Source organism: Labeo rohita, chromosome 13 (genome assembly GCF_022985175.1).
Source record: "Labeo rohita strain BAU-BD-2019 chromosome 13, IGBB_LRoh.1.0, whole genome shotgun sequence".
NCBI lineage: Eukaryota > Metazoa > Chordata > Actinopteri > Cypriniformes > Cyprinidae > Labeo > Labeo rohita.
Window position 1 is genome coordinate 29,221,088 of NC_066881.1, and position 12,583 is coordinate 29,233,670.

General features: G+C 36.5%; 1 protein-coding gene across 1 annotated transcript; it reads left to right on the forward strand.

Moving 5' to 3' along the window:
- The first annotated feature begins 575 nt into the window (after positions 1-575).
- Positions 576-11,444, forward strand: opn3 (opsin 3). The gene is made up of 4 exons (XM_051125603.1): positions 576-1,197; positions 5,034-5,353; positions 9,193-9,444; positions 10,609-11,444. Exons 1-4 carry the CDS (start codon positions 873-875, stop codon positions 10,873-10,875), a joined length of 1,164 nt encoding a protein of 387 aa, XP_050981560.1. The 5' UTR covers positions 576-872; the 3' UTR covers positions 10,876-11,444.
- The last annotated feature ends 1,139 nt before the right edge of the window (positions 11,445-12,583 follow it).

Sequence of the window (12,583 nt, forward strand, 5' to 3'; positions counted from 1 at the left end):
CAGCAGGTTTAAGCTGGTTTAAGCTGGTCCTTTGCTGGTCAAGGACCAGCATGAACCAGCAAAGGACCAGCATAAACCAGCAAAGGACCAGCTTAAACCAGCATCAAAACCTACCTAACCAGCATTCCAGCATTAAAACATAGCTACCAGCATCCCTGGTGAAAAAAAACCAGCATATGCTGGTAGGTATGTTTTGATGCTGGAATGCTGGTTAGGTAGGTTTTGATGCTGGTTTAAGCTGGTCCTTTGCTGGTTCATGCTGGTCCTTGACCAGCAACATGACCAGCAAAAACCAGCAAAGGACGAGCTTAAACCAGCATCAAAACCTACCTAACCAGCATTCCAGCATTAAAACATAGCTACCAGCATATGCTGGTTTATAGGGGAAGCTATCACTGTCACTTTGACTCATGTTCATAACAGCGCATTGCATAGCTCATTATGTTCAAATATCACATTTAAAACGACACAGCATTGTTACTCTTATTAGTTTTTTCTTTCCTCACGTTAAACTGCACATCATCGCCGTTCCTGTCATAAGTTTTCAAAACAGCTCAGCAGAAGCGGAACATCACCGTCACTGATTAGTGTTCACTACACAGCGCACTACACACTTACTCTACGCTCAGTCAGCAGTGACAGTCCATCATAGTAAACGCTGGAAGGTCTCTTCTGAATCCAGGAGGAACTTTAATGCATTTCTCTGGATGTAGCGATGACGTTTTTTTCTTTTGAGACGAATTCAACCCTACTGACACACTGAACTACAATCACTAGTCGACTGCCCTGATTGTTTCTGGACGGTCTGCTGAATCGGGTCACTGACCATCAGGGGTTTCAGTCACCATGCTGGAAATTCACTTGGAACAGAAATGAATTCTTTTAACGAAACATCGCCTGAGACTAACCTTGAGGATTATGATTACATTTTCGCCGACGAGACTTATAAACTCCTGACGTTCACCATCGGATCTATCGGTGTCCTGGGCTTCTGTAATAATATCATCGTCATTATTCTCTACTACAGGTTCAAGAGACTCCGCACGCCAACTAATTTGTTAATAGTGAATATAAGTGTCAGCGATCTGCTGGTGTCAGTCACTGGAGTTAATTTCACATTTGTTTCGTGCGTGAAGAAAAGATGGATCTTTAATTCTGCCACATGTGTTTGGGATGGATTTAGCAACAGTTTATTCGGTCAGTTCTGTCTTCAGTCCCTTATGCATCGATGCATCAGGATAAGTTTTCAAATAGCCTAATCTTTGAATTCAAAGAAAGTCTTATTTCTCTTAAATGTTTACTAGAAAGACACATGAATAATTCAGACACTTGAATAGCCAATCTGACTCTTAATGGTATTGGTCATTGCAGTCAATATGTCTTTTATATTGTATTTTATTCAGATATTATCTGAAAACGTAGTCATTTCTGCAAGTTCACGGTCAGCTGTTGTTAAAATGGTCTTATAAACCAGTGCTAAACCAGAGAACAAAACGCTTTACAACGATGCATTTTGACTGCGCAGGTAACTACAAAACGCTTCAGAAAACACAGTTAGGACTTACAAATAATATAAGCTAAATAAAACCATTACAAATTATTGCCGGCAACCCTACGTGGGTCAGTATAGCCTAACGTGTTTTATACGGAAACAAAACCAGACTAATAAACTAACGTTTTATTTGGTGAACAGTACTAGTTATTTACCACATCTGCCAGACATTTCACAGAAGTAAGTTGTGATTATTTATATTTTTCAGCTTTGTGAATGTCTAGACTTTCTGAATGGACGCAAGAGACCTACATTTCTCACTCGCGGTGAAACTCTGCGGAGCTGACAGGATTTTAACTACCTCACGACAAATTATAGGCTAATACTTTTAAAAGCCATGAAAACAGCAAATTGGAGTAATGTCATAAGTTTTGGGCGTTTGTCACCTGGAAGTAAGCAGTGAAAGCGCTGGTAATGTATTATAAAACTATAAGCTGCATAGTTAACATGTAAGTGTATACAGTAGTCAACATTTAAAGTGGATCAAAACCTTTTATCAAAGTTGTCCTAAAACTAAATCAATATCCGTTCTTCTCTTAGGACAACTTTGATTAACTTTTTTGATCCACTTCAAATGTTGACTACTGTAGAGCTGTAATGATTTTGGATATCATCTCAAAACATTTGGTCTTGGAACCAAATTCCAAGTTTCTGACTTGTGGAATCTTTGTTAAGAATCTTTGAGAATAGTTTGAAAAATAGTTTAGAATTTTTAGAATTTTTTAAAATAAAATAGAATTTTTTAAACCCTGTGTGTGAGGTTGATGGAAATTGATTTTTAACAAAAAATCAGAGTTATTTTGTATTTCCTACTGCAAATAATCTCATATGATCATCTTACTCATTTGGCGCAATTTAATTTGTTATTTAGAGCATGTCAAATTATCTAATTATATCAAATAGCTTCACAGTAATAGGAACATTTGTGACCTTGGACCACAAAACCAGTCATAAGAATCCTTTAGCTTAAACTGAGATTTATACATCATCTGAAAGATGAATAAATAAGCACTGATGTATGGTTTGTTAGGATATGACAATATTTGTCTGTTAATTAAATGCTATTAAATCTGGAATCTGAGGGTGCAAAAAATGGCATTTAAAGTTGTCCAAATGAAGTTCTTAGCAATGCATATTACTAATCAAAAAATAAGTTTTGATATATTTATGGTAGGAAATTTACAAAATATCTGCATGGAACATGATGCTTAATATCCTAATGATTTTTGGCATAAAAGAAAAATCTATCATTTTGACCCATACAATGTAGTTTTGGCTATTGCTACAAATATACCTGTGCTACTTAAGACTGGTTTTGTTGTTCAGGGTCACATTCGTGTTTAATTTGATCCACTTCATCATTTACGACAAAAGGCAAAGAAACAAATCCAAGGTTCCGTAAACAACTATGACACATTTATTGAAATAAAACTCCATCTGGCGCTGAGGTCAAATGGAGTCAGATAATAATACATTAATGGACCAGAAGTATCCAGCAGAATATCAACTACGCATTTGTGAGAGGATATGCTTTGAGGAGAATGCCATAGATAATTTCTGAAAGAGATGGTCATTTTATGCACCTGCTCCCCCAAGGTCACACCTGATGTTATTTTAAGTCCAAAAATTATCATCACACATGATTGCTTCCCTGCTGCCTCCTTTGACCCAATTTAGATGTGAGATTGGTTGCGTTTGATGCTTCTACAAACAGTTGTTTGTAGAGCCATTTGTGTTTATGACCTCCATTTTTCCTCCCTTGAGAACTGACGCATTTAAATAAAAACTGTTTTGATGAGATGTGTAATACTGCGTCATATTCCACATCAAATTTACTAAGCCCAGTTCTATGAGAGGTAAAAAGAGGTCTGTGTGAACACATCTGACAGCTGAGAGGAAACACGTTAGTGCTGCTTCCCCACCGGCCTGCCTCTGTCACAGAGGACTGTGGCTGTCTGGGTAATTGGGGGAATGTGTCTGTGAGTCTTTTGCCAGAGGAGTCTCTGCGGATCTGCAGTTCAGAGATACAGTTATTTTCTTCTAGAAATGATACCAATTACTATAATCCATCATCTGCTGAATGTGAGACTGTTTCCTTGGAGCTTGAATTCTGTAAAAGAGAAGCCATGTTGTTTTGCATTTATATTTATTTGTTTAACACTTTTCACAATGCACATTGTTTTCAAAGCAGCTTTACAGAAAGTCATGATGTCAACATATTTAATAGTCACATTTGGCAGACTGAAACTGGGAAGTAATGTAGTTTGTATTTTACAGCTTGATGAATCTCAAAATTAATTTCGCATCAACGACAGTTGGGGTCAAAAGTTTACATACACCTTGCAAAATCTGCAAATGTTAATTATTTTACCCAAATGAGAGGGATCATACAAAATGCATGCTATTTTTTATGAAGCACTGACCCGAATAAGATATTTCACATTAAATACGTTTACATATAGTCCACAAGAGAAAATAATAGTTGCTGTTTTTTTGTTTAGTGATATTTGTTCATGAGTCCCTTGTTTGTCCCAAACAGTTAAACTGGCTGCTGTTCTTCAGGTCCTTAAAATTCTTTGGTTTTTCAGCATTTTTGTGTATTTGAACCCTTTCCAACAATGACTTTATGATTTTTAAGATCCATCTTTTCACACTGAACAACTGAGGGACTCATATGCAACTATTACAGAAGGTTTAAACGCTTACTGATGCTCCAGAAGGAAGCACAATGCATTAATATCTGAGGGGTGAAAACTTTTTGAATTTAAAGATCAGGGTCAGTTTAACTTATTTTGTCTTCTGGGAAACATGTAAGTATCTTCTGTAGCTTCTAAAGTGCAGTACTAAATGAAAAAAGTATGATATTTAGGCAAAATAAGAAAAATGTACACATCATCATTCTGTTCAAAAGTTTTCACCCCCTGGCTCTTAATGCATTGTTTTTCCTTCTTGAGCATCAGTGAGCGATTGAACCTTTTGTAATAGTTGCATATGAGTCCCTCAGTTGTCCTCAGTGTGAAAAGACGGATCTCAAAATCATACAGTCATTGTTGGAAAGGGTTCAAATACACAAAAATGCTGAAAAAACAAAGAATTTATGTGACCTGAAGGATTTTTCTGAAGAACAGCAGGCAGTTTAACTGTTCAGGACAAACTCATGAACAACTATCACTTAAAAAAAAAAAAAAAAAAAAAAAACACACCTGTGGATCATTCAGGTAACAACACAGTATTCAGAATCAAGCGTATGTAAACTTTTGAACAGGATAATTTTATAAATTCAACTATTATTTTCTCTTATTGACTATATGTAAATGTCATTTATATGAAATATCTTATTCAGGTCAGTACAAAATAAAAAATAACATGTTGTATAATCCCTCTTATTTTGGTAAAATAATTCACATTTTGCAGAATCTGCAAGATATATGTACACTTTTGACCTCAATATGTCTTTTTATTTCTCTTCTCATCCTTTAAGGCATCGTGTCCATCATGACTCTCTCCGGCCTGGCGTATGAGCGCTACATCCGTGTGGTTCATGCCAAGGTCATTGACTTCCCCTGGGCCTGGAGGGCCATCACGCACATCTGGCTGTACTCTTTGGCCTGGACTGGAGCTCCTCTCTTGGGATGGAACCGCTACACATTGGAAGTCCATCAGTTAGGCTGTTCTCTAGACTGGGCTTCCAAAGATCCCAACGACGCTTCCTTCATTCTCTTCTTCCTCCTCGGATGCTTCTTCGTCCCTGTGGGCGTCATGGCCTACTGTTATGGAAACATCTTGTACACTGTGAAAATGGTAAGGCGAAAAGGTGTAATGCAGTTTTCTTTCTTTTAATTATTTGTGCAAGAGCGGCCTTAGCTATTAATAGTCATTTTCTCACTGGCTTGTCTAGATGCATCAGATATATATTTCCCATCTACCTAGTGCAATACAAACACACCAGCTCTGTATCAAAACCTTGATTTTTCTCAAGACTGTTGGTCGTCTGTGATTTGCATGTGGCATGTTACAGTTTCTTTCTGTCTTTAACATTCATCATTCACTCTTGTTCTTTTATAAACATAATCAAGCTGCTATGATTTAGCAGTGCAGAGGTGCTGACGTGCTGCTGTATGAGGGGCTGTTTCCACTAAAAATCATATTGTCTGAAAGTGCCTTCAGCAAATAAGCAGAGACGGTGATTGTGCATGTAAATAGCTTGAGGTTTTCAATAGCGCAACTCCTGTGCATCAGATTTTATCAGGTGTGCGTCCAGGTGGGGGAGAGCATGACTGCTCTAACACAATCTGCAAGGTTTATGTGTACTTTTAAATTGAGTTTATGTGTAAAACTTTCCAAAAGGTTTCAAAGTACTATGCTATTTTGACAGATGTAATTAATATGAGGTCCCAGCCTGAGACTCCAGTCATTTTGTGGCCTAGAAAATTCAGTTTTAAAGAATTTATTTAGCCTGACAATCTTGCAGTTCAGCCAAGGTACTTGCAATCCATTGTAATCCACTCCACCGCAATACTGAATACATTATCATTAAAAAGCCACTAAGATTATTATTTTTTGAAAGAAATTAGTGCTTTTATTTAGCAAGGACATTAATCAGAAGTCTGTTATAATAAGAATTGTTTCTTAAGCAGCAAATTAGCATATTAGAATGATTTCTAAAGGATCATGTGACACTAAAGACTGAGTTTATTGCTATAATATTTCACAAAATTATAGTTTTACTGTGCTTTGTGAGCATAAAACCCTGCTGACCCCAAACAGCACAGTCCAGACTAGTTATGTGAACCAGTGTGTGATCCACCAGTTGATTAAGTTTATATTTGCTGGATCGATGCAACAAACCACAACCACAGAGTGAGGATGAGCAGCAGACTACACACAAGCACATCTAACAACACAGAAAATTGTCTTTGGATTGAATACAGGAACGTTATTGATTTGAAACATAAAAAAATGCATAGACTGAAAGGAACAAAACCACTAACTAGCAATGTGAAGTACGTGAACAACAAACTTCATACATCCACATTGATAATTGTCAAAATAAAGTCTAACACAGGTAAGTGAGAGGACGAAAAGCCAATGAAACATAAACAAAAAGCTGGGGAGCATATTTAATAATTTAGATTGTTTCAACAGGTTCATAAGGTGAACTATTTACACACTGCAGAAAGCAAGTCAATACTACTCAGAATTAAACCCATGAGGCACAAAACCAGACTAGTCCCGTTCTCTTTAAAGCACATAAACACATACAGTGTTGGTATTCTTGCTCTGAAATCAACCCCAGATCACAGAAGGGGTTTTCTAATTATCCAGACTACTTATTTTAATTCACTGTTGGTAAAGAAAGGATTTGCAAAATGCTCTTGAGTTTTCCTTTTTTTTTACCTGTACCTCTAGTGTGATCTGTGTTGCACAGAACAGTTTCTTGCAGCTGGATTAATCTGTTCCGTACAAGTAAATACGGTTACGTGTGCCAGCAACTGACTGAATAAATGAATAAATAAATACATAAATGAACAAGGAAATCAATAAATGCATTAATGAAGTGAATCAATAAGCACATGAATGAATCAGGGAATCAATAAATATATTAATGAATTAGTGAACCAATTCATTGATGAATGAATGAGTAAAATGGAAAGTTATATATATATATATATATATATTACATTTTAAGAGGCATCTATTCCACCACGTGACAGTTTAATATAAACTAATAAAAGACATGTGGCCAGTCAAACCTTATTTTTCCGTAAGAGTGGGTGTGGCTATTTGCAAATGTTATGGGTGTGGCTTCTGGTCCCATCCTCCAGCTAATTTTAGCTGTACAAAACAGCTTGTTTTGCTGCTTGATAATGCAAATTGATGTCTTACCATATTATTTAATTACGAACACACTGGTTTGCAGTGCAACAGTTTTACCATTTACTGCACGTTGTTATCAGTGTTGCCATGTGGGCTACTTTAAAGGAGAAGTCCACTTCCAGAACAAAAATTGACAGATAATGCACTTACCCACTTGTCCCAGCTGAGGAAGAAGGGTCTTATCTAGCGAAACGATTGGTTATTTTCATTAAAAAAATACAGTTTAAATACTTTTTAAACTCAAACCCTCGTCTTGTCTTGCTCTCCCTGAACTCTGTGTATTCTGGCTCAAGATAGTTAGGGTATGTTGAAAAACTCCAATCATATTTTCTCCCTCAACTTCAAAATCATTTCAAAATCATCCTACATCACTGCAGAAGTACAGATCCAGTCTTTGCAAAGTAAACATGCAAAGAAGATTAAACACCCTCAACAAAAAAGGTAAAACAGTGATATAGGATCATTTTGGAGTTGAGGGAGAACATGAGATGGGAGTTTTTCAACATACCCTAACTGTCATGAACCAGAAAATAACAGTTCAGGCAGAGTAAGAAAAGATGAGTGTTTGACATTAAAAAGTATATAAATTGTATTGTATTCATGAAAATAACCGATCGTTATGCTAGATAAGACCCTTCTTCCGTGGCTGGGATTGTTTACAGCCGCATTTGGGATTGTTTGAAGCCGCATTTAAACTGCATTTTGGAAGTTCAAAATTGGCACCATAACAGTCCATTACATGGTGAAAACATAATTTCTTTATGGCTGAAGAAAGAAAGACATGAACATCTTGGATGACAGTGGGTGAGTACATTATCTGTCAATTTTTCTTCTGGAAGTGGACTTCTCCTTTAACACTGTTGCCACCAGTTGTTTTTCATGTCCGCGGGTTGAAGCGACCCTGATAAGGTAATATTTAGACCCTGGAATGCTAATTTTATCAGGGGAATCCCCCCCTGAACATGATTTTTAACGGGAGACCCCCATTCAAAACGCGATTGGGCTACTTTTGGGCTAGTTTTGAGTAGCAATTGGGCGAGTTTTGTTGTGAAAACCTGGCAACCCTGGTTGTTATTCTCCTCATTATTATAGCGGCTAATGAACCGAAAGTCTCGTCCATAGGTTTATTTCTGCGTTTAAGAATAAGGTGGATACAATTAAATCCTTACACATTTATGCACATTTTAAACTAAAATCTTGAATCTTAAAATAATTAATGAATCTGTTAATCAATGAGTTCTGAGAATCAAAGAGTTGCATACCTGTCAGTTTAACTGCCAGTAGCATGACAGCTATAACTGATGCATGGCATAAGGAAAAACAGCTCCAGCCTATGTTTACTAGATTGATAGACCTCGAACCGGCTGTTCACATCAACGCTATTGCGCCCCCAAGTGGCGACCCACTTCTGTGTTCATAACACAATGCCAGAGATGCTCAGTCAAACTCAGCAAATTTTATTGCTGTCCTTGCAGCTGTGTAATGATAATGAATGAATGCATGCATGCAGTCAGAGGGAAAATGCATTTAATTAAAGTATCATAAGAGTCTTTTATGGCAAGATGCAATCAAACAGAGTATCATATGACCTCCATTCAAAGCCAGTCACTCTGGGAAAGTGCATATCTTCATCATCAGGAACATTATGTGCAATAATTATCTAGAGTGTAACTATATCAGCCTGGTCTGACTATGGCTTTTTCACTGAATGTACAAACGGATATAGGTGTATGAATTGAATGTCTTCTGTTCTCTATCTATAGCTGCGCTCTATCCAGGATCTACAGACGGTTCAGACGATTAAGATTCTGCGATATGAGAAGAAAGTGGCAGTGATGTTCCTAATGATGATTTCCTGTTTCCTGGTGTGCTGGACACCCTATGCTGTGGTCTCCATGCTAGAGGCCTTTGGCAGGAAGAGTGTCGTCTCCCCTACGGTTGCCATCATTCCCTCTTTCTTCGCCAAATCCAGCACAGCCTACAACCCTGTCATATATGCCTTCATGAGCAGAAAGGTCAGGAGGGGTCATTTAATTCTGTTAGAGGGGCATTTATTAAAGTATATTATATAAGCAAGTATATTATATTGATATTAAAATCTACGATAAAAAATGTTGGCATAGAAACTAGTAAATTTCACAAATAATTACAATGAAAACTGCAAGAAACACGTTGATTTTAACATGAAATTTTGAAGTAGAAAGACTAAAATAGTATTTTCTTGTGAAAATATTTTTTTTTTACCTTGTGTATGTATAGTTTACATACAGAATCTGCAAAATGTTCATACAAAAATGCATGTTATATTTTATTTGGTACTGCCCTGAGTAAGATATTTCACATAAAAGACGTTTACATATAGTCCACAGGAGAAAATAACCCATTCAAAAGTTTACATACGCTTGATTCCTAATATTGTGTTGTTACCTGAATGATCCACAGCTATGTTTTTGTTTAGTGATAGTTGTTCATGAGTCCCTTGTTTGTCCTGAACAGTTAAACTGCCTGCTGTTCTTCAAAAACATCCTTTCAAGTCCCACAGATTCTTTGGTTTTTCAGCATTTTTGTGTATTTAAACCTATCCCAGCAATGACTGTATGATTTTGAGATCCATCTTCTCACACTGAGGACAACTGAGAGACTCATATGCAACTATTACAGAAGGTTCAAACACTCACTGATGCTCCAGAAAGAAACACAATGCACTAAGAGCTGGGGGTGAAAACTTTTGGACAGAATAAAGATGTGTACATTTTTCTTATTTTGCCTAAATATCATATTTTTTTCATTTAGTACTGCCTTTCAGAAGCTACATTAGATACTTACATGTTTCCCAGAAGACAAAATAAGTTAAATTTACCCTGATCTTCAAATTCAAAAAGTTTTCACCCCCTGGCTCTTAATGCATCGTTTTTCCTTCTTGAGCATCAGTGAGCGTTTGAACCTTCTGAAATAGTTGCATATGAGTCCCTCAGTTGTCCTCAGTGTGAAAAGATGGATCTCAAAATCATAGTCATTGTTGGAAAGTACACAAAAATGATGAAAAACCAAAGAATTTGTGGGACTTGAAGGATTCTTCTAAGAACAGCAGCCTGCAGCATTTTGCAGATTCTGCAGTGTGTATGTAAATTTTTAATTTCAATTGTATGAAGCTTACTTTTCTCTTCCTGATTGTTCAGTTTCGCAGGTGCATGTTGCAGATGCTGTGTTCTCGTCTGGCCAGTCTGCAGCACAGCATTAAGGACCGTCCCCTGGCCCGCATCGAACATCCCATACGGCCCATTGTGATGTCACAGAGCCGTCCCGACCGGCCCAAAAAGAGAGTGACCTTCAGCTCTTCCTCCATCGTATTCATCATCGCTAGCAATGACACTCATCCTCTGGATATTACCTCCAAATGCAATGACGAACCAGACATCAATGTAATTCAAGTTCGACCGCTTTGACATTTGCCGTAGTGACGTTAAAGAACGATGCTGGAGTTCATTAACATCACTCTAATTTAATATAATATACAGAAGATACAGATTTTTATAAAATAAATATAGAAAGTATGGAAACAAGGATATATTTATTGTTGCAGCAGCAACATAAACTGACTTTTGTGTTCCCAGTCAAGACTGTGTGTGAATTATGTCAGTTGTAACTGCTGTAAGTATTTTATGAAGCTGACTTGGAGTTGTTTATGATCAGTTGTGTTCCTTCTCCATCCTTTCGGACACTGAAACTTCCACCTTCACCCAGTTTCATGGGATGTTGAAATATCTGCAGCTTAGACGGCTCACTTCATGAGCAGAATACATTAGTGAGTGTGCTCAGATAGATTAGGAACACGGTATTAGTACAAGGACTCTTCTAGGACGGGACATTTGTCAATGGCTACAGCACCTCATACATAAAGTCAGTCAGGTCCACAGCGACCCCTGGAGGAAGTGAAGTGTCTTTCCTATTTGAAAAACAACCTAAACCACACTGTTTGTACTGCTCAATATTTAGACTAGAGCTTTGAACAAACGCCAGAATAATAAACTGGTGAGTTTACTTCAAATCACGTTGTCTTTTGAGAAGAGCTGTGTTATATATACACACACACACACACACACACGTTTGTTTTTGTGAATTGTGGGGACTTTCCATAGACTTCTATAGATTTTATACTGACCAAACGATATTGTCTATCCCCTAACCCAACCCTAACCCTAAACCTAGCCCTCACAGAAAACATGTTTGCATCGTTACACTTTCAGATAAACATCATTTACTATTTTTAATAATTTTTTAACATTGTGGGGACCGCAGGCCGGTTTTACTATCCTTGTGGGGATATTTGGTCCCCACAATGTAGCAAAAACAAGTACATATATACACAACCGTTCAAAAGTTTGGGGTCAGTACATTTTTATTGTTTCTTTTTTAAGAAATTAATACTTTTATTCACCAAGGGTGTATTAAGTTAATAATTAAAAGGCTATTAAAAGTTAATAATAAATAATTTACATTGTTATAAAATATTTATATTTTGAATAAACACTGTACTTTTTAAACTTGTTATTCATGAAAGAATCCTGAAAAAAAAAAAAAAAATCACAGGTTCCAAAAAATATTTGGCAGCACAACTGTTGATATTATCCAACATTGATCATTCTAATAATAAATCCGCATATTAGAATGATTTCTGAAGGATCATGTGACACTTAAGCCTGGAGTAACAGCTGATAAAAATTCAGCTTTTCATCACAGGAATAAATTCTATTTTAAAGTATGTTAAACTAAAAAACATTATTTTATATTGTAAAAACATTTTGCAATATTACTGTTGTTTCTATATTTTTAATCAAATAAATGCAGCCTTGATGAGCATAAGAGACTTCTTTAAAGACTATTACAAGTCTTACTGACCCCAAACTTTTGAACGGTAGTGTATATATATATATAGCATTCCTACTAAATTGTACACCCTTGAAAATCTCCAAAAGTAATGTCTGACTTCAGAAACTATAGTTTCGCTTCACTAACCATAGTTTAACCATGGTAGTAAAACTGTGGTTATACAAAAAAAAAAAAAAAAAAAAAACAATAGCTACTCATTTTCTGAAGGGATTTGTATTTGTGTAGCCTATTCTGTCTTTCTTTTTCTTTCTTTCTTACATTCTT